This window comes from Falco cherrug, chromosome 9 (genome assembly GCF_023634085.1).
Source record: "Falco cherrug isolate bFalChe1 chromosome 9, bFalChe1.pri, whole genome shotgun sequence".
Lineage (NCBI taxonomy): Eukaryota > Metazoa > Chordata > Aves > Falconiformes > Falconidae > Falco > Falco cherrug.
In genome coordinates this window covers 7519606-7541750 of record NC_073705.1, presented here as the reverse complement: position 1 = coordinate 7541750, position 22145 = coordinate 7519606, and the positions used below count along the sequence as shown (strand labels likewise).

The 22145-nt window shown below is 44.4% G+C and overlaps 1 protein-coding gene across 3 annotated transcripts in view; it reads right to left on the bottom strand.

Moving 5' to 3' along the window:
* Positions 1-523: 523 nt before the first annotated feature.
* The window catches only part of ABL1 (ABL proto-oncogene 1, non-receptor tyrosine kinase), an 82699-nt gene continuing 61077 nt past the window's right edge, over positions 524-22145 (bottom strand). For all 3 annotated transcript variants that reach the window (XM_055720572.1, XM_055720573.1, XM_055720575.1), the window contains 8 exons: positions 17075-17347; positions 13066-13150; positions 12525-12702; positions 10157-10341; positions 7876-8028; positions 7142-7231; positions 6640-6804; positions 524-4257 (listed from right to left, as the gene is read on the bottom strand). In XM_055720572.1, the coding sequence (XP_055576547.1) occupies positions 2558-4257; positions 6640-6804; positions 7142-7231; positions 7876-8028; positions 10157-10341; positions 12525-12702; positions 13066-13150; positions 17075-17347 (2829 nt within the window). In that variant the 3' untranslated portion in view covers positions 524-2557. The remainder of the gene's footprint in view (positions 4258-6639; positions 6805-7141; positions 7232-7875; positions 8029-10156; positions 10342-12524; positions 12703-13065; positions 13151-17074; positions 17348-22145) is intronic.

The window sequence follows — 22145 nt, the reverse complement described above, 5'->3', positions numbered from 1 at the left end:
CATCTCATTTTAAAGGCTGCTTATTACCTGGATACATCCGTCCCTCAAGATTTGCTGGAAAGGCTGAAGGTAGTCTGAAAACAGGGAAGAAAAAAAAAAAAAAGGATGGACAATGAGAATTGAGAGAGGAAGCAACTAGAACCACCCTAGGAGGGAAACTCACAGGTCATTTCATAGCACAGGAGGAGGGAAAACCAGCAGCAACTGATTTACAGAATACAAACAATTAACAGGAAGAAAAGGTTAAAGTCAAATCTCTGATTTAAATCTCATTGGAGACAACAGCAAAGTTTTTTATTCAAAAGAGGTGATGACAGTCTTTATGCTGAGCATCTTTTCTTCTCTCCCAACTTTTCAAGAGCCAGATCAAAAGGACACGGAAAGGTGCTGCTACCTAGCCCTGACCTGCCTGCTGTGACCAGGGCCCCGGTGAACCACCCAAACAGGGAACCCCTGGGTTTGGGCATGGAGTCTCGGGGGAGGTAACTGGCTTTGAAAAGCCTTGCTAACAGACAAACACGAGTTTTCCTCAACATTGATTTATTTTTAAATATACTACGCAAGAGACTGGAATAAAAAATAAATCAAGAAAAAAAAAGGAAAAGAGAGACAGAGAGGAGGAAGAATTGAAAGTCATGTACAGAAACAATCTGTACTGGACCAAATTAAAGGGGAAAAAAACCCCTTAAGTATCACAGAAATGAAGGACAGAGCTATTTACACACTGTAAAAAAGACAAGTCTACAAAAGTGTGTAATAACGAGATACAAATGTATAATATAGTGGCACAATATGTTATCAAAGTAAAAACAGTACCTCCAGGAAAGAGACAGTCCAAGGGTTGGTTGTTTTTGTTGGTTTTTTTTTTTTTCTTACATTTTTAAAGGCAGCCTGTGGCAGAAGTGCGTACTTTCTTTTGAACATTTGTCATGTGTTAAGTCATGGCTGTTTGTGAGGGCGAGAAGTGGCATGAACACACACAAGTAAACTACTAGAAATCATATACAAAACGAACAGTTCCAAAGAGAACAGCGTAAAATACAATTGAAGGCAATTAGTGTTTAAGATACACAAGAGGGGTCACAAGAGTTACAGGGGAACAGGACATGGAAAATGCCTTTTTCTCATGTTTGGAACTGTTAAGAGGAGTTAAATTGCACTGTTAATAGCCCTAAACCCTTGTTCTTTCACTATTGTCACAAGTCACAGTTAGTTCCCAGCCATGTTGCATTAGTTGGGAAGGTCACAGGACCTTGGAAAGGAAGCCCAGGAGTCCTGCTGTCAGCATTTTGTGGCAGTTTCCTCGGGAGATGCACCCAAGAGTCTTCACAGATCCTTGTTTGATGCTGGATGGAATCACACTGGCATGAAGGTAGTGACGGTTTGAACCCCAAAGTACTGGCAGCTGAGCTCTTCATGGGGAGTCAGCACTGGCACGGAAAGGGAGGCGCCGCAGCCCCTCAAAGCACAGGTCTCTATGGGGGGGCAGAAGCCAGGTCCCACCCCCTCTCAGAGAACAAAAAACTGGAAATTCAGTGAGAGAAACGGCAGTTCTTGCCCATCTGCAATGCGCAAGCTCAGCTGAAACAACTGCTGGAGGCACAGTGGTATCTCTGAACTCATCCTAAGCTACCTGGCCCTGCTGCAGCCCTCCTGTCTTGCAGGGAGCGGTGCCTTGCTCAGCACCAGCCTGCTGCTCCCCGGCCTCTGCAGCCCTCCGCCCCAAACGCCAGCCCGATTCACGTTAGATAGCACGAGAGTGTGACAGCGTGTCCTTCTTCAGACCTCCTCCAGTCCTTTTTCCGCACCAAGGGAGATCGCAAACAGGCTCCTGTGCCACTACACTAGCAGGTGCTGTCTGCAGTGTTTTGAACCCAATTTGTTTGAGCTCAACAACATTAAGAAATTACTGGAAACACAGAAATGAAGGGCAGCAGCTGGAACCATAGGAAGAATTTGGGCAAACATCACTTGTAGCATTCTGTCATGAAAAAAAACAACTTACATTAACAATTTTTCCCCCTTCTCTCCCAAGCGCCAAATCTGTTACATTAATGTCAGGTAAATGTCAGACTCAGGCTAGGGACACGTGCTGCAACTCTCCCAAGAAATGCAGTGGGTATATTGCTATTCACTCATCCTTGTGTACAGAGGGAGGAGACAAAAAAGGAGTAGAAAGTCCTCCTGAGGAGGATGGCATCTTAGTGTCCATCAGTCTGGGTTCAGTCTTCATAGTCTGTCCAGAACAATAAAATATCAATAAAAAGGCATAGTGTGACATCAGCATTTAGACTTGTAGTCCACAAGGCAAGAACTCCACAGATAAGACGATTACGAGTATATGAAACACAGGGAATCTGAGTTAAGAGGGTGGAAAGTGCCCCTTGAACACAGCCCTGTCCTTTGGAGCTGGGGCATCCATTCACAGTCTGTGTCTTCTGCACAGCCCTAACCTAAATGCCCCGGTCCTTTGTCAGTCCACACGTTATTCTCTCCACAGTCGGCTTTGGCCCATTGTGATTATTTTTCTTTATTTTTTTTTTTAACCTGGCTTCTGCTACCTCTGAACAATGTCGCTGATTTCTTTCACTGAACTGAGAAGTTTGCTAAAGTCCTGGGTGGCTGCAGGACCGCTGCCAGCTGTTGCGGGGCAGATCTGAAGCTCCCGTAGGTTATTCTCCAGCTTATTGATGGCCTCCCGAAAGGCAAATTTGTTCCTCATCTGCTGAATGGAGTCCACGTAGCTCACACAGAAGGTGTAGAGGTTCTTGCCAGCCTCCAAGACAGCACTGTGGCTTGCCATTTGTTCAGAGTTCTTGCTGATGGCGAGCCGTAGAGCCTCAGTGCTCTCCAACACCACCCCTTTAGTGATGGTGCCACTGGCAATCCTCTCTGGGGGCTGCCGGGTCTTCCGCAGTGAGACCCTGGTAGATATGAGGGGGATGAAGGCTGTAGATGATGGCTGGTCCCCACCTGGGGCAGAGGGTACAGAGGAGGAAGAGGCAGCTGGGGGTGCTGTGCTCATCAGCAGCTTTGTAGAGGACTGTGGCTTTGGTACAGAGGGGATCCCCAGCTTTTTCACACCTTCTCCTGACTGGTTTGGCTTGACAGCATCACTGCTTGCAGCCTCTCCAACCTGAGTCAACTGTTTGGATTTCGGCCCAGACACCACATCTGCTGCTGCTTCGTGGCTGGGACTGTGAGACACCTTCCCAGGCTTGCCAATGGAGGATGAAGACAGTGGAAGCGGAGGGGCTGGTTTCAGCTTTGATAACTTCCCTTTGTCCTTCCCTGCCGACTCGGAGGTCTGCTTGAGCCTCCTTAGTCGTGGCTCCTCAGAGGAAGCCTTGCTGGCACCCACAAACCCAGCAGGGTTAGGTTTGGCAGCAGAACCTTGGTCCATCGTCACAGTGGTACCTAAGGCACTGGATTTGACTCCATCGTCCTTGTGGAGCACACTGGAGGAAGGAGGGGCAGCAGGTTGCCTACGGCCAAGTTTTGGCGTCAGAGTGGGAGGGCTGGAGCCAGGGCTCGACTCTGCATCTTTGAACACATCATCAGTGGTCTCTTCATTTTTCTTAAGCAGCCGTGGAGGAGGGGTCACTGTCCCCCTGACAGCAATGTCAGCCTTGGCCTCGTTTGCCCGCTTCCGAGGCAGTGCTGGCTTTTCACTTTTGTGCCCCCCAAAAGTGGAGGAATCAAACTGGCGTCCCGTGGACTGCAAATCTCGAGGCAGAGTCACAGATTTCCACTCCGTATCCTTTGCTCCGTGGGGCACACAGGAGGCTGAGCAGGACCTTAAGAAACGCTTGCTGGAGTTGGAACTACTCTCCTCCTCACCAGCCACCCCTCGACTGCTGCTCATCGTGCTGGACTTCTTCCGTAGATGGGGAGATAAAAACCCAGAGTTCCCAGAGACAACCCCATTAGTGACACCAGCCCCGTTGCTTGGGCTCTGAAACTTGGAGGGGTCAGCTGCATCTGCGGGGGGGGCAACGAAAGCTCCATTGCCAACATCCCTGCACTCCTCCTCCCCACCCACCCTGCGGTCCGAGTGGCCGTCCATCTCTCTGAAGGAACTGCTCCGTTTCGGAGGGGTAGGGGCAGTCTTCTTCTTCTTCTTGATAAGGGCACTGAAGAGGTTGTGCTTTTTGTCTTTTGGAAGCAGCCTTTCATCTTCATTCAAACTGCTCTCCAGGGCCACCCTTTCCTTCCGTGGGAGCAAGGGAGAAATTGGAGGTTCATGATCCAGAGGGTCTGCAAGGGAAAGAAGAGAGTCTACTAAGCATTGCTTCAACAGCCAGAATAACCTGTTTTCTTTTAGGATCAAACCACTGCAGCACCTCCAAAAGGTGCAGGTTCTGTGAAGAGAGACAGCTTCAGACCAGAAGTAAAGCAAGTACGGCCAAGCCTGGACTGCACGTGGTCCCTAGTCCCGCATACATTCATTTCTGAGGTGGCCTCTACGGGACTCAGCTGCCAAACTGCTTTCCCTGCGGGCTTCTGATTTCAACAGCGACATACAAACACAACATGTTTATGTTCAGATTCCCACCCTCACATCTGCAGACTTGTCTCAACTTCACATTGTGAAGAAGATAAATATTGAGGCCTTTGCTTTAGTCCCTGTGCTGTTGCTGTCTTTTGAATAGCTGACCCCTGAATTAATAAAACATCTCTATAACCCACCTCCACCCCCAGTCTCCTTGTTCATTTAGATTCTGATACTCTTAACCTCTTTTCCTGATGTCATCCTTTGTGGGGAGTGGATGTAACTTTTTCACAAGCAGGAATCAAGAAGCCCTTCGACAGCTGAACACTTTGGGTTGTACCACCCAGCTTTGTACAATAATGGAGGGAAGTGGTAGCAACAGCCTCCTTCCACAGCACTGCTCCAGAAGGAAACGATGGGGTCACCCTTTCGCCACTTACAAGAGGTATTTAAAAATGAACAGTGGTTTATTATAAATTTATACGTGACTCCTGAAAGGCCTCTGCATTTGACTGACAGGGGGCCTCATTCCCAGGCCAGGCACTCAGACGACATTCTAATTCAAAGGAGGAATGCCTTCAGGGCAGCATACACATCTACAGCTCGACTAGGCACTAAGAAGAAGCAGAGTCACGAGGAAAAGGAGGATGCTTCTTAGTCACATACTGGTGATCATCATGCTATGGGTAGGATTTTGGTTGAGGAGAGAGAATTTGAAGAAAAATAGTTGTGTACTTTGAGCAGACAGCACGCTTCCACAGGACCACGTGCAATCAAACCATTCCCACACAACAGTTTATGGGGACCTGGACCACCAGAAGAGCTCTCACAGCACTTCGGGAGGCCATGGCCTTGCTGTGCCTAGGCACAGTGGAGCTGTGGAGATCCAGAGAACACCAGCACCTTGCACTGAGGATCAGCTTCCAGCTGCTGGACTTGCTATGGAAACACTGACAATTGAAGGGGAAACTGCAATAAAACTTTTATGTGAAATATTTTATTTCACAATAAAGAGTGAAACAATTCCCAGCCTAATGTTAAAATCATATTATGCCTGCTGCACTTGAATCTCGCAAAGCCCTTAAGTATTTAAATGAAGTTATTTTACTTCAAAGCTTGTAATACTAGGCAATTATATTTCCTATATATGGTAAATAACCTTCCTTCCTAAGTCACTGATACTTCTTTCTTCCAATATTTCACATCCCCTCTTTTTTTCCCCTCTTTGTCTAGATGTACATCTGCTACTGAAACATGTACTACTAGGTGAATTTGACATTATGTCAGTCACATAAAAAAAGGTCAGTCACAAGAATGGTCACAGAAGGCAGCCTCAACAGGAGCTGGAAAAAAACGTTCTATTTTCTTTCATCTTATTATTTTTTGAATGAGCTAAATACAAATCTACTGTATACATTCAGCATTTTACCACTGCTTTCATTACCTCAGAATGGAAGATAAGTTCTTGAAGAAACTGATTGAAAAAGCGTTTAATTTCATGGAAGATTCTGTAAATACCTCTTTGTCCCTTGCTGAAATTATATTTGGTACCTGCCAAGAGTAATACTCTTCAGTGCTGCAAGCATAAATCTGGTAGGATGCAACAGGGAAGAAACCTCCCTTACGGGGCTTGCTAAACCTGAGCAATCGTCCTGCTTTAAATTATGCAGTGTGGTAGTGTAAAGTGGCTCGAACACAGCAGATTAGCCAGCACTTAGATGCAGTGGGAGATCCCACTGATAGCTCCTACCAGGGAACGGGAAGAGAATGTGATTAGAGAGCTCCATGCTCAGGCTCTGATCTAAAGGGAGCTGCAGGCAACGGCCATTAAGTTAAAAGAACTCCTAGGGCTTCTCTAAGCAATGGCAGGTATAGTGCCGATCCCTCAGCCAGTTAAGGATTCACACTCCCAGATGCTGTGTGCATCTGGTCCCACGATTAACCACCTACCTTTGCAAAAAATAGTAAAAGGAGTTCTGAAGCCAGGAAAGCACACTCAGCAGCCTGTCACCCAGAAACACAATACTGGTACAGAAAGATGACACCTGTTATTAGACACAGCTTTGCCTAGGTGAAGACCTGGAGCTGGACATGCATTTTGTTTTCCTCTGTTTCCTGAAGGAATAATGACTTTAATTAAAACCTACCGCAATCCCCCTGGCCTCGAGCATGTGCAGTCTCCAAGCCCTCATTGGCATCTTTGCTTTCAGCAGCTCTCCTCGATGTTCGTGTTTTGGTTGGTAACTCTGGGGCTTGGAGGAAATTGCTCACTACGCTCCTCATGCCCTTCTTTCCCAACTCCTTTTCCACCTCTGCAATGCACAGAAGAAAAAAAACAATCACTACAACCAACAGATGATAAAAAACTATTGTACTGTTCAGAGTTAATAGCACAAAAGAAATTCCAACATGACAAAGCAGAAGTTCCTTGAGGTAGTTCAGCCATCTGGCCCTTTAAAATCAGACATATGCCCAGCAAAAAGCCCCTGTGTAAACACAGCTCTGCTTTCTATGCCTTTTACACCAGGCATTATAACATAGGACTGTGTTTCACTGCAAAGCAGCCTGTGAACAACGTGCAGAGTTAAGGATGCAGCTGGCCCTTTTCCCACCCCTGGAACTGCTGGTCCAAGAGGGACCCACACCTACCATCTGATATGCTGGACTCCTGAAACATCGTTTCAAAGGCCTGATGGATCTCAGCAAAAGAGGGTCTATCAGAAGGGCTCCACTGCCAGCCTGAAAAAAACCAACCAACACTCAGAGCTTCCCACCAGCATCAGACATTCAGTACACTGCACCAGAGGAGTAGCTATCACAGTTCCCTTTTTATAAAATGAGTGAAATAAAATACTGACACGGAAATCTGATTTATAGAGTGCTGGGTGTCTACAACTACTTTGGCTTGGTGATGGTTGCAGATACCCAGCACTCTTTAAATCACGTTTCTATGTCAGTATGTAACGGTATGTGCTGAGCATCGCTGAAAAAACCCAAATGTGTCACACTAAGTCACATACCAAAAGGCCACAGTGAAAGAGTAACACTCAGTCCCGTAAGAACCTAATAAAGCTCCTGCTTCATCCTTAGCAGACAAGCTTTTCTTGAAGTTGTCAGGAAAAAGGAGACAAAGAAAACATTGAGCTGAACAACAAATTTCTGCCCCAGGCCTGTGTGCTCCCAGTAGAGAAGAGCAGCTGGTTTCACAGCATGCTCACCCTCTGGGGAAAACATTTTAACCAAACACTTCTACACAGCATTGCACCTCCGCTGGAACTGGCAGGGGGTTTCTCATGCCTGGCTGTGTGGGGCCAGATCCTGACACTTTCACTGCACCTCTGCAGAGCTAAAAAGCAGCATTTTCAGGGCTGAGGAATACTTACATGCTCTCATGAGCTCATAAACTTTCTCAGGACAGCCTTCGGGTCGCTCCATACGGTAGTCTTTCTCCAACAGCTCATAGACTTGAGACAGGTCAATCCCAGGGTAAGGGGACATACCGTAGGTTGCAATTTCCCACAGCAGAACACCAAAGGCTGCAGTGGAGAAAGAAAGGAAAAAAGAAAAAGAGGATAAAACCAATAAGCTTTGTTTTCATCTTAAATTTAAATTTGAGAGGATGTTTAGTGGGAGTAGTCACTAAACAGTGCTGCACACTTAAACCAGCTCTGAGTGGCTCAGATCCCATGTTCAGCAGCAGCTTAAATGTTAAAGAAGCGTAACGAGCCCCTTCGTCAGCACAGACAAGTCTCCTGCGGTATGACAGGGCAGAATTAGACAAATTTTTAATGTCTCAGTTGTCTCAAACCTGAACGCCTTGAGATCCTTCAAGTCCTATTAAAGGCACAATTAAGAGACTTCACAGCGGATTAGCTGAAACTGTCTCACTGCTGCACTGCAGTGTCTTCCTCAATTTGACAGATCCTCTCATCTGCAACCTCTCCCTAGAGGACTCGCACATTTTAATAGCTCAGTGGTTTTGGGTGCCCTTGCTTAGCTGTAGCATGGTCTAGAGGGGAAACCTGGGATGCAGCAGTGAGAGGTAGATTTCAGCAGTTGCTACCAACAAGACAGGGTGAGGGTGAGACAATTTGGTTGCAGGGAAAGCTGAACAAGAAAAGGAAGAGCACAAAAAAGGTCTTGAAACAGGTGAGGCATTCAAGTCCCAGAAGTCAGTGGGGATGCAGGTCAGCACCAGGGTCAGGCAGCTAACCCAGGAGTGCGGCACACAGAATCCACTCAACACCAGATCAACAACCTGCATGTAATTAGTTCAGTCACCCTATTCTGTTCTTAACCTGAAGAGAAAGCGATTACAACTCTGCATAAGTAAGGAAATCACATCACATTACATGGTAACACCACCAAGGGCAATTTACATTAGACATTTCTGTGCACAATTTTCTTTTGATTGCTGTTTTGAGGCAGTGAGGTGAAAGCACCTAAACTCTGGCATGCCCAGCAGCAACCGTGGCCTCTGGGGACAGCTGGCTTGCTCTAATCAGATCCCAAAGTCCACTGCCCTGGCCCTCGCTATGCAAGGTTGTGCTAGCCCTAATTAAAGACACCCAATGATCCTTCTGGATCTTTCCTCCCCAAGTACTCTACTATTTAAATGCAACAGGGATCCTGCAGCCACCGAAGTGATAGAGCAGCATCCTCGAGACTGTGGCAGACACCTGGCAGCAGCCAACACCCGCCACATGCAAGTCCAAAGCAGAAGAAACACCTTGGTCAGCCATCACCTACATCTTGGGAGGCAGTTCTGGGTTTTCCTCCCCCGTATATAAAACATTTTGCATCAGCCATCTACCTAAGTTTCTTCAAAATAAAGCCTTTATCTGCACAGTTTCCCCAGAAGTCCAGAAAACCTCATCGCTGCTTCAATACTATTATTTTATATATAAAAGATGCTCAGGATAAGATTTTTCCAAGTGCCTTTGGGACCACGTCCCATGAACTTCTATCTCATGTCACCGGGCGCTTTTGAGAATTTGACCAGCAGCTACAGCAGAGACATAAAACCCAAAGAAAGACTGATAAAAAAGTACAATGAGATTTTCTGTGGTCAGATTTGATAGAATGTAGCTCCATTTAGCTAAGCTTACTCTTATCGCCAGCACCTCGGGGCTCTTCAATAACCATTTGTCATCAAATTTTCCCTCTGTTTCTCCTCATCTCATTCCAAGGATTATTCTTTTAAAATGCAGAAAGATGAGCTTGGAGCTATCACTAGACAGATACACACATAATTATTTTTTTTAACATAAAATGAACCAGATTCTCACTTTCCTCCTTGAAGTAGTTAGAAAGTTCCCGACTATGTAAAATATATCGCTTCATAGTATTGTGCCAGAACTCTATCAAGGCAGTAGTACCAGTGCCCTCCAGCCCCATTTCATACATTTCTATAAACACTACAGTATCCTTTATTTTCATACTTGCTAACAATACAGACATATATAGAGGCAGTTCGGCATCCTCAATGCTTCGATCAAAGACTGACTTAGCAGAGATTAGTTCCTGCACTCTGACAAGCTCATAGAACAATATGGCTCAAACCAGGGAATGCTCTCCCTCCTGAAATGTTTCACAATGTTCTCATTTCACAGCCCTAGAAAAGACGACTATAATCTGCATTAATTCATACATGCAAATTCTTACCCCAGACGTCAGATTTAATGGAGAACTTGTTGTAGGCCAGGCTTTCTGGTGCGGTCCACTTGATGGGGAATTTTGCTCCAGCATGGGCAGTGTATGTGTCACCTGTCATTAGCCTGCTCAGGCCAAAGTCTGCCACCTTCACCAAGTGGTTCTCCCCTACAAGGCAGTTTCTGGCAGCAAGGTCCCTAAAAACAAGAACAAAAATGGGCAATGAGAAGTCTTTACCATCTCACTTTTAGCAATAGCAAGGAAACCTGCCGTTCCCAAAGAAATCTGGGCCTGCACGTGATTATTTTGACCAGAGTATTACACAGAAATTATGTAGTTATACGCACACACGTAAGGGGGAAAGTTATTTTCCATTCCAGCTTTGTAAGACTGTCATCCAAACTACTTTTTTTTTTTTTTCTTTTTAAACTTGAAGTGAAAGCTTCAAGAAGCCCCCTCACTTTCAATAAAAGCTGCCACCCTCAGGATAAAAATAATTTAAAGAAATGTCAGTACTCAAGTTATCGATAGCTGAGGATGAGCACCGAATAAATGAAGTCTCAATGCCTCACTTCTTGCCCACCTCCCTAGCACTTCAGTCACCCCAGCCAACACCAGTCACTCTCCAGAACTCCTTTTTCAGTCCTTGCTGAAGCACCAGGTTTAGATCCCAGCTATTTCCTCCCAAGTGTACCACATTTTGCAACACAACTTTTTCATACCACATTTTGGCCTTTTCAGACCTGGTGTAGCCTCTGCTACCAGTAGTTACATTTTTAAAGGACTGGGCAATAAGTAAATTAAGCTTTTCCTCCATTTTTTCACCTGCCTCCACCCTGGCAGGTGAGAGATGTGTATGCTGCATTTGCCACTTGCCTGGCTCATACACGCCGTTCAGCACCCTCAGAAATGCTTCATGAGTATAAAAATGTAAAAACACGGAAGTGCATTTCTCCTAATATTATGTTTTATTAAAAACCACTTTTCTAAATTATGTCATGTTGAACTACAAATTGATTCTACCAGAAAGCTCAAGTGAGATCTTTGGATACAAGGCAGACACTACTGTTTCTTTTGCTTTTTCTGCTCAATCAAATAAATAATAATAAAAAAAAGTACATCTTACCGGATGTCCATTAAATTTTCACAGTGTTTTTTAATATATCTGCTTATCAATACTGATTACTATAATGTGTGTCTAAATAAGAGCTCCTCTTCATAATCAAATTCCTCCTCCTTCCTGATTCATTAAATGAGGTCACAGCCCAGCATTTGAATCTATGGATGTGAATTGTGACAACACTCTTAAAGTAATTGGGTAGGTGGGTATGGGGGTGGCTGATAAGGAAAAACGCTACGATTTATTTTAGATAAATGGGTCATCAGAAATAAGAGGAAATTAAATGAATGGGCGAGCAGACAAATGGGATTCATACAAAGCAGCATTTAAAGTTGACTTCCTACAGGCTGAAGGAATGAAACACTTTCAACAGAGCAAATCAAAGGCTGGAAATTTTAATTTGCAGCATCACCGTTCACTTTATTGATTGACAGAAGCAGTTAAACAGGCCTTCGAGGCAGCAAAGGCAATGCATGACTTAGAGGAGCACCTAGAACTTTACACATAATCTTCGTATTTGTCTCTATGAAAAAACATGTGCTAATTTCATATTCCAGTTAATTGGGCAAGAAAGGTCACGCTGTGGCACTGACAGCATCTTGTATAAAGCTCAGCGACTCTCAAACCTTCGCACAGGATGTGTCATTATATTGCTAGGAGGCCATTTCTACAGATGAGGAACGCAAAGCTCTAGCCATAATTGCAGCACACTTAAAGGTCAGAGTCTCTGAGACTTCTAAGACTGCAGAGATGCTTATTAAAGTGAATACGCAATCTGGACAATAGTGGGAAACAATCCCTACAGAGGACATAAAAAAAGTGAAACAAACAAGAAAGAACATGGAGTAAGACAGCTCTAAGAAGGTGGCTTTGCTGTGAGCACTTGTACCCAACATCATCACCTTCAGCAGTTTTTAATGGCTGTTAGAATCAAGGAAGAGCAGTAGCTTATCTGGTCCATTAAAAGCCCATTACTTTGGGATTCTTTTACATTTAAGGCCCTTGCCCAAAACATAAAAGTCCTGATACGTCTTTCACCTGCATCCACTTCAAAGGTAAGAGAAAAACACCGAGAGAAAAACAATTAGGAGACCATCCTACAAACAGGTTAATGTACTGTATCAGAACACAACGCGCTAGTGTGTTAAATATAGGACACCAACTGCATCTAAGTCAACACCATGATAATCTGAAAGGCAGGAAGATAAATCAAGGGGTGTTTTGTGCTCAAGGTTCAGAAGTGCTCACTGTCCTTCCTACCTGTGAATGAAGTTTTTCTTCTCCAGGTACTCCATGGCTGAGGAGATCTGAGTTGCCATGTATAGCAGCACCACAGCATTCACCTCCTGCCGGTTACACTCACGCAGATAATCCAACAGATTCCCATATGTCATGAACTCCGTAATGATGTAGAAAGGAGGTTCCCGTGTGCATACCCCTAAGGACCAACATAAAGTGTACAATGAATGTTTGAGAATATCAGGGAATCTTCAGGTTTTGTCCTTTAGGGCAATTTATACCTCTAGAAGGTAGGAACGTGGGGCTCACAGAAAGAATGAGTTCTGCTTGGAATTGGTTAATTGCAGGGTTTAATTTCCTGCTTCAGGCTCTGGCAACTTAAACATCAGGGAGAAGAGATCATTAAAAATCATGTATTAGTGGTACAAATTGTGAATTCTGCCAGACAATAAGTGTCTGTATTCAAAGCCTTGGTATGGTAAGCAGCTTATCTGCTCCTTAACATCCATATCACTGCACAAGGGTTTAGTTCAAATCCCTCTGCTTGGTATTTATCACTTACCTAATAACTGCACCAAGTTCGGATGCTTGATCTCCTTCATTACTGCAGCTTCTTTCAAGAACTCTTCCACCTCCATGGTATCCTCCTGCAGAACAATGGTAAAAAGCTTTGGCAAGGACAGCATGCACAAAGGGGGAACAGATTTTTGTATGAAGACACAAAAAGAACTGCAAACTGACAACATAAGCCACAGTTCGTTCAAGGTAATTTTTCCCTGTGGCTACATCACAATGCCAGAGTGTTAGGAACATTGGGGGGTTTTTTTGTAGAATTTTAAAAATATATATTTTTATCATTCCTATTCTAACAGAGCTTTTGGGGGCAAGAAAATCCATATCCCTTTTGTGAAGGGCCTCTCAGAGGACTGCTCCGAAGCTGAAAAGGAAAATATGCTTGTTCCTAACAGAAAAAAAAGATAACATGAAATAAAAAGTACAGAAAAGAAAAGAAACAAGAATGAACGTAAAAGGAAGGGTATGCCACAATCAAATGCTCGAGATGCTGCTGAAATGCGGGCCCCCAGTTTCACTGGGCAGGAGCAAGAGAATCCTGCTTTCAGACAGGGAGGCATGATCAACGGCAGCCACCCCATAATTGAAAGCCCGAGGTTTCACAGATTTCATTTCTGGCATTTAGAGCCTGACCCATGACGTAACTGTTCTGGGCAGACATGTCACTACCTATTTGTTGAATGCCATAAAGTTACTTGGCACAACACAAAACCAAGGAAGATACAATCTTGCTCGAAAGACAAATTTTCTGAAGCAAATATGCCCCAAATGGCCAGAAGGTCATTTCAAAGCAGTGCAAAAATACAGATCTATTCCTAAAGCAATGTTTCTTTCTATATCCATATTTTTTTCTCATTGATGGATTAATGTAGACAGGCTACACGGACAAAGTGTTTTAAGGAAGGACTGGAAAGGATTTACTACTGCTGGTGAGAATGATAACAGTGGGCTGCCGCTGTTAAGATCCAGCCAGCTCTCTGCTTCACAGTCAGCAATGAGAACATTTTTCCAGCAGTTTCATTCAATCATTTACTATTCGTTGCCAGTTAGCTTGATTGGCAGCTGTGATGTGCTGAACACACTCTGTCAAAACTAATAGCCCAAAGGTCCTTGTGAGCAGAACCTTAAACTGTTCTCTTTGGCAAGGAAAATGGGTTAATAATCCAGGTTGCAAAATTACCCTAAATACAGATTTATCTTATGCATGCTATACAAATCTGAAAGGTTGCTCCTCTACATAGCTGTTCCAGTGTGTTAAATCTCTTACCTCTCAGTGACCAAATTAATAGGAAGGACATATACAGAGAACTACTGTAACAATGATCTCTCTGAAAACCTGACCTCATGCAAAGGACCGAGCTTAACCAGCTTCCACCCTCCACTGTACAAAACCACAGAAGAAATAATCCAGTTCTGGCTACACGGTACTTTTCCTAGCAGAGCACAGGACCATGCCCCGGCATTAAGGGACACCAGGGTTGCACACTGGCTGATTTAAAACACTGGCCTCTCTGCTGGGGAAAAAATGAAAAAAAAGTGAGGGGGAGCAGGGGGGGAAGAGGCAGCAGCTCTAACGGATGCAGACTCGAGGTGTGCAGTAAGAAATGTGCTGAGATGACCAGCTCGCAACAGTTCAGCCATTAAATGGCCCTCAGGAGGAACAAGCTTTGGCCCCAGTCACAGCAGGCAGTGTTTGGTCCAGTGCTATGCAGGTCACAAATCCCCACCCCCAGTTACAGCAGCCTCTCTGCCTCTCTCGTGCCCCCTCCCATCAACATCAGGTGTAAAAACACAAATTCAGAGCACGTCATGTTATAAAATACCCTTATAAATACTGATGCGTCCTGCGTAACTCACTGAGCTTCCAGTGATGTATTTTAATAGGAAACATCTAAGCACCAAAACGTTGTCTAGCACTTCCCAGTTAAATGCAACCAAGGAACAGCGTGTGCTGCTTTGATTGCCTTCTTGCGTGATCTTTTTGTGCCAGCTATGAGCTACCTTTAGACACCCGATAGAAAACTGAACAACAAACGGGTGTTCATAAGCATCGCTATTCAAAAAGATGCTGGAACAATTTTTTTCCCCTTCTTTTAGTTTTCTTTTCCCTTTATCTTTTTTATAGAAGTATCTGGAGTAAATGGGGAAGGAACAAGAAGAGTCATACAAAGTTTTGAAAAACATTCTTTCAGAGGAAAATAAAGTGAGTCATTTGAACATTTGCGCAGAAGCTGCAAAGGGCTTGTTTCCCCCAGTAGAAATAGCATAGAAATGTGATTTTAAAATGTTTCCCAAAACTTTGAAGAAAGCTATAATCCCACCTGTCAGGCAGTAGATGGATAAATTTAAGGAAGGTGGACTATAAATTTGCTTTTAAGGATGGTTTTAGTGTGCATAATTGCAGGTTGAAGTGTTTCTCAGCTCTCCTCTTGGTTATTCTTACAGTCCCCAGTGAATGTGGTGCTCCACACTACATTATGAATCACTTTTAGTCATGTTTCATTAAATATTTATTTGATATATTTGAAACAGCCATGGTCTGTATTAAGGTTTCTCCTTATGCACAAACAGATTTTATGGGATAACACGCAATTTGCCTTTGTTGATGGGGTTTAGAGAGAAGAGAATAAAAGCAACAACTACAGTTTGGAGCAAAATGAGAAATCTGAAGACGCTGGGTATCCTCACGCTGCAACCAGAAGCAGGAAAAGAGATTTTAGAGCAAATCATATCCCAGGAAAGAACTGGTCTCTCCTTCTCACTGCAAACAGGCATTTTGTTCAACCGGTCACATCCCATCTCCACCTGCACTGCAACCCTCCCGAGGCAGCCCTGCGGTCCCCAGCGCGCTGGATCCGAGCAGGGTAACACTAGGTGTCCCTCGCTCCCCGTGCAAGCAGGCACTTGCACTCTCCTCCACTGGGGAGCAGCAACAGGAATCTCCAGAGTACAAAAAAGGCCAAAATGAAAATACTTTCTGCAACCATAGCAATCCAGAAATACTGAGGTAGCCGCTGCTCAGAGTAAGGAAGAAATATTTCCTTCAAATCAAGGAAACGTTCTTCCCCTGACACTAAAGCATCTACGCAGTTCTCTCCACTTCAAAATTTCCATTGCAAAAAACAAAAAGAAACAAACAAAAATCCCTGTTCTGTTTGTTTCTGCAAGTCCAAACCAACCCCATCCCCATTCAAGGAGAGAAAACATGGTGTCAGGTTAGCATAAACTCTTATTAAGCAATCAAATGCAATGTGTGTGGATGGTGCCAGAAGATCTCAAGATATTTTTTATAAACATAAATGAATTAAGCAATGACCTTATGAACTAACAGCATTATTTGCATTTCAAGAGACAAGGAAACCAAGACACAAAAATCAGGGAGCAGAGCCAGAAACAGAACTGATTATCCAGTTCTTCATTAAAGGCACTTATAAACTTTAATGTATTTTAGCTTGAATACACTTCTTTTCTCCTCTTGTCTCTTTCATAGGAAGCAGCTGTGAACAATTGCTTAAGACTACCAGGTACGCAGGGAGCTTGTCTTTTGGGAAAGATTCCACAGAAGACAGAAGATCAAAAACGTGGTAAAGCGTCCCTGAAGCACAGCCTGTGATAGTTATGTTGACTGATTCACAATCCACAATTTTCCTTAATACACTAGTTGTGTTAGTGTGATCGTCTGTGAACAGCTCACCTTTGCCACACCCTGAATGCGAGACATCACAGCACTATTCACTTTTCTAAGGTTTCATCTGTTCTAAAGTAAAAAACGCTGTTAACATCCTCCTTTGCTTAGATACAAGTGTTTCAGGTATCACCAAAAAAAAGTAAAAGGATTCAAGCTCTTTCAAAAATGCTCTACTCCAAGCCTACAGCACACAAAGGAAGGACCATCACCACCCCAAACTGTCCAACCAGGGCTGCGGGCTGGCAGCCAGCCTGAACGCGCTTCCTGCTGAATGGAGCTAAATGGGAATGCCCAGAGATTTGAGTCCTACCTTGAGAGTCTTCACAGCCACTGTGAGGTTGTACTTCTTCCAGACTCCTTCGTACACTTCTCCATACTGCCCTCCACCAAGCTTGTGTTTCATCGTGATGTCAGTTCGCTCTATCTCCCATTTGTCGTAGTTTGGAGACACGCCGTAAATCGTGGGCTTATTGCGTTTGGGCGCTGGGTAGTGCAAAGTGGTGATGAGCCCATCTGCGACAGTTGAATGATGATGGACCAACTCTGCCAAGGTGTTGAAGCGGCTCTCTGAAGAGACATACAGCTAGGAACCAAAGAGAAAGAGAAAGCTCATTCATGTAACACACATTGGAGCATTCACTGGTAGAAACTGGATTATAAAAACTGTGAAAGCAAAGTGTTGCATTGATTCTACTCGAGCTGCAGTACTATGAGCTCCACAAGCTCTGTAACCATTTCTCAGAGCTCAGAGCTGAGAACATGGGATGTTCTTACAATGTTTACATGAGTAACACATGGATTTAGGAGAAAAAACATGCACTTCACTGAAACAATACGGATATTGTTTGCAATGAATGACTGGAAATAGCATTAGATTGGCATGCTGTTGCTTGAAATGTCTTTTTTCAAAAGGCTTGTCAGCAAAGATTGTGGAACGTGTCCTGCAGAGTAGGGGGTTGTCAACCTCAGTGTCTTGATTCCATTATTACTGCTTGGGTTATGACATTTTCACCTGCCTAAATTCTCCTTGAAGTGTCACTAGCAAACCAGTGGCTTCCCTGCTTTCGGCCTAAGCTTCTGCAGAGTATTTTGCATGAAGTTAGGCAGCTGGTCTGCTCCACTCTTGTGATGGGCACCAATCAATAACACAGAAGTAAAACCATTACCCTTGAACGAAAACCTGCTGTGATGTATGACAACCCATATTTGTTACCTTTTTAACATTTATACAAAAGATCCATTTTAAGCCAAAAAGCCTACCAAAGGTAATAGACAAGTGACTCTCCACCACCAGAGCTCTGTATTTTCAGTTTTCACACTCAAACCCAGCCTCCTGCTAGGCAAGGTGACAAAAGTTAGAAATTTAATTTAAAAAAAAGTGATGCTGGTAACACCTGAAGGAGAGGGAGAAATCTTTGTATCAAAGTGCACTCTGTATCATAGTCCAGCCTATGATGGATGCCGCACACAGAAGATGGAAGAGCTCAGTTTCCCACAAAGGACCAAGGTCTGGCAGGGCACAGCCTCGCAGGAAGAACAGCACCATGTTAGCCACCCAGATTTCTGCCCAGTCCATGCACTGTGAAATGAGTGCAATGCACCGGTCCTACTGTTCGCATTACAATGCCAACAGCTATGATCAAACTTCCCAAATGCTTCTGACTTGCTGGATAGGTACTCAACAGTTTGTACATGTGCACTGGCCATCTGCCTGGGATTTTGGGAGGCCAGGAAGTTGACAGGGCTGCCAGACACCCAAAAATGATGATGGACCAACTCTGCCAAGGTGTTGAAGCGGCTCTCTGAAGAAACATACAGCTAGGAATCAAAGAGAAAGAGAAAGCTCATTCATGTAACACACATCGGAGCATTCACAGGTAGAAACCAGGTATTCTGCTTCTTCCACCTAGACGGAATTTTTGGATGGAAAAAGAAAATGCAACTGTGAAGCTCCAGCAAGTAGCACATATATGTCCAACAGAAAAGGAAGATGCATTTGCAAGAGGAAAAAAGAAAATACATACATATGTTTGCAGGGAGGGACAAAACCACTCTCAAACTTGAGTAAAGTCTTTGGAGGCTGGCAGCTCCCATATGGATGCCCCTCCTTTGCAGTCATCTGTTTACGATACAAACTCAAAATGAGAACAAAAGGCATTGGAGAAGACCAAATATTCTGAAGCATATGACAGTACAAACACTACATATAAGAAAAGGTGAGTGAAAAGGGCAGCCATATCATCCAAGGAAGTCAGAGTGATAGACAAAAGTGCCTCTACCCCTTGGCATCCTGCTTGTCCAAATTCCTACTTAAGTTTATGAGAATAAGCCGCATGCTTACGTACGTACGGTAACTATTGTGGTCAGAGTTGGCAAAATACACCAATTTCTGTATGTCATGGACTTATTTGAAAGAGCTGCAGAAAGGTAAAATGCTCAGCTCAGGCTCACAGAGTAACCCAGAAAGGGGAAAACCCACGGAGATGTGAATAACCCCACAGAGCAGTCACAGACAGGTTAGACTACTGCAAGGTCAGGGTGGCCGCTGGCTTTCAAGCTATGGACATGGTGACAGAATGATGCCCCCTGTCAGGTTTCTGGGAAGCGAACGTAATATAGCCTTTGTCATCCAAAAAAGGCAACTATGCTGCAGAACCTTCCCTTGCAGTGCTGGGAAATCATAACCCCTGGTTAAAATGGCATTTCCTCTGGTGGCAATAGCACCTGGCCTTGGGGGAGTGAGAGAAGATGCACAGTGGCCAACCTATCTGTAAGCCACTTGAGCTAAAAATACACCATAAACTACCCTGGTGACAACATACACACTTTTGGATGCTCAAGGGCGTTCTCACTCATTCATTGCTCACTCATTCAGAGTGGCAGATTTTACACCCTGGACTGCAGAAATCTAATTTCCCTTCACTCTGGTTTTTCTTTTGCTACAGTTGCTGATTAGAAAAACTCTTGTGGAAACTTAATTGGTAGAAAATGAAGGCATCCTCCCAGAGAGGATGTTCTCAACCCTCTACCAAAACGACTCAGATATTCCTTTGGTAAAGTAACTGGACCAAATCTCATTTCAACACTATGATTTAAAAAAAAGAAGAAAAAAAACGAAACCCAACCAAAACCCAAACCACCTTTCATGGTCAAAGAGGTGAAATCACCTTAAAAACAGATGTTCTAAGAACAGAAAAGTGACAACCTAAAAGTGGCTTTTACAGCTGCATGGCTTGGACCACCAAGCATTAGCCAGTACAACTACAATTTAAAACAGGCCATACCTGTTCGGGAACGACTTGTATGAGCAGTGGTACAAGCAGTTCACATGCTACACTGAGGGCCAAAACACAACAGTATGGGTGAAGAAAATTATGCTAAACTCCAGGATCACTTGGAAGGATGGGAAAAGTATGGAGGAGGAAGCTGCCCATGCTTTTATGATGACTTATATCTCACACGCTCAAAATTTTGTGGGAATTAGAAATATCTGTATTTTGCGTGACGGATTAAATGATCTTGTTACAGATGGAGAAAGAAGTTAAATAAATGGCCAAATGTTTCACAGCAAACTCACAGCAGGATGGGGAACAGAACAGGATTGCCCCGTCCAGGCCACAAGACAACACTCCATGCCTTAAGAGACATGAAGTTTTCCATTTACATTAAAAACCCACATCCACCCACTGTGTGCTCATTCTGTAGGCAAAGTTTTTCTAACTTCTCACGGATTACAGCTCAGCGCTGACTCCTGAAGGCCTTACTTCCCATCAGCACTACTGGAAATCAGAGTTATGCTGAGTTTAAATCTCCATCTGGAATTTGAAGCATGTATCACAAGAAGATGAAGCAAGGAGCAGCTATGAACGGCATGCTGCTGATGCAGCCCCAGTGAGCCTGACTATTCAGTGCAACCTCTCTTCTCCGCTGACCCCGATTACCAAGCTTTAACTCAAGCTGCTTGCTGCATGATTTCCCCCAAGAAAACCATCTGGTGCTGCTAACCGTACTCATGCAGAGGTAACAGACTCAGCGTTTCTGCAGCGCCTGAGGTTACATAGGGACTCACACAGTTTGCTTCCTGGCTCGCTGTTGACACTTTATTCGGGCAATTTTTGTGCCTCATCAAACCATAGTATTGGTCCTGTTCCAAGGGGCTCTGCTTGTACAAATGGGCTGCTCATCTGCAGCTTCTGCCACCAGACCACATTTCTTTTGCTGGCTGGTGTATTTTACAAGGGTGGTTAAACTGGCCCATTCTAACCTCCAGTGCACCCTTAACACAATGGGACTCCCCCTCCCCAGTCAGCAGACAAAACTGAACATCCACATAAAATATCCATGAAGGTCCATGATAAAGGAGCGAGTCTGCATCCAGTTCAGCCACTGGAGGCTCCAAAAGACTCAAGCAGGACATGCATCCTGCACCCTTAATGCTGAGGATAGCAAGATTTGAAGAACTGGCTGGACAACACTGTTTATTCAGTTGGGTTACTCAATAGGAGGCTTTGCCTCAAGTACTATCAAGTCAGGAAAACCGAGTCCTCTCTACCACGGAAATGGTTTACCAGATGACTAGCTGCACTGTGCCAGCCAAATGAGGAAAGGTCACTTTTAATGCCCACTAAAACCCAAACCAAAACAAATGAACAACAAAGCAAAACATTAAAAGGTGGTCCGGAAGAATATGACACATTTAACTGGGAAATAAAGTAAAAATACCCTGAGGATTTATTGTTTTTTAAAGAAGTTTTTGAACCCCAATGCATTCAAGTATGAATAGTACTAAAATCAAGACAGACATACACACCTCTGATCTCTTCCTAGTCCCTCCAGGAAAAAGCCTGGGTAAGGCTGTGCGATGTACAGCACACCGCTGTGCTGAGCAGCAGCTGCTCCACACATTCCTCTAATACCTCTTTCTCCTGATAGTACATTCTCTCAGTCGCAGGATACGATCCCACCAAAGCCATTCATCCTTACTGCAGATATTAAATTCCCCGGACAGGCTGACTAATGATACAGCAGGCTGGGAAGGCCCCAGGTGCTCAGAGAGTTGAAGGTAAGAGCTTTCCCTTGGCAAAGCAATGCTCTCTCGACGTGGGTAATAGAGTGCGACACGAGCAGCTCAGAGCAGGCAACCCGCTCCAGCAGTCTCCATTTCACAGAGGGAAAAGCAGGGATGTTAGCCGTTTCTCTTCCTAGCTCCTCAGCTTTGACAGCTGGGGACAGGGTGCTGGAAGGGCACAGTGCCCCCCAGCCCAGCAGCAGAGCAGGCAGCACGTCTGCTGCTAGTGGGCTGCTAAGCTGTTGCAATTTGCTGCCTGGCTCGTTAACACGAATTGAAACTGATGGGGTTTAACACACCAGGCTGCAAACTG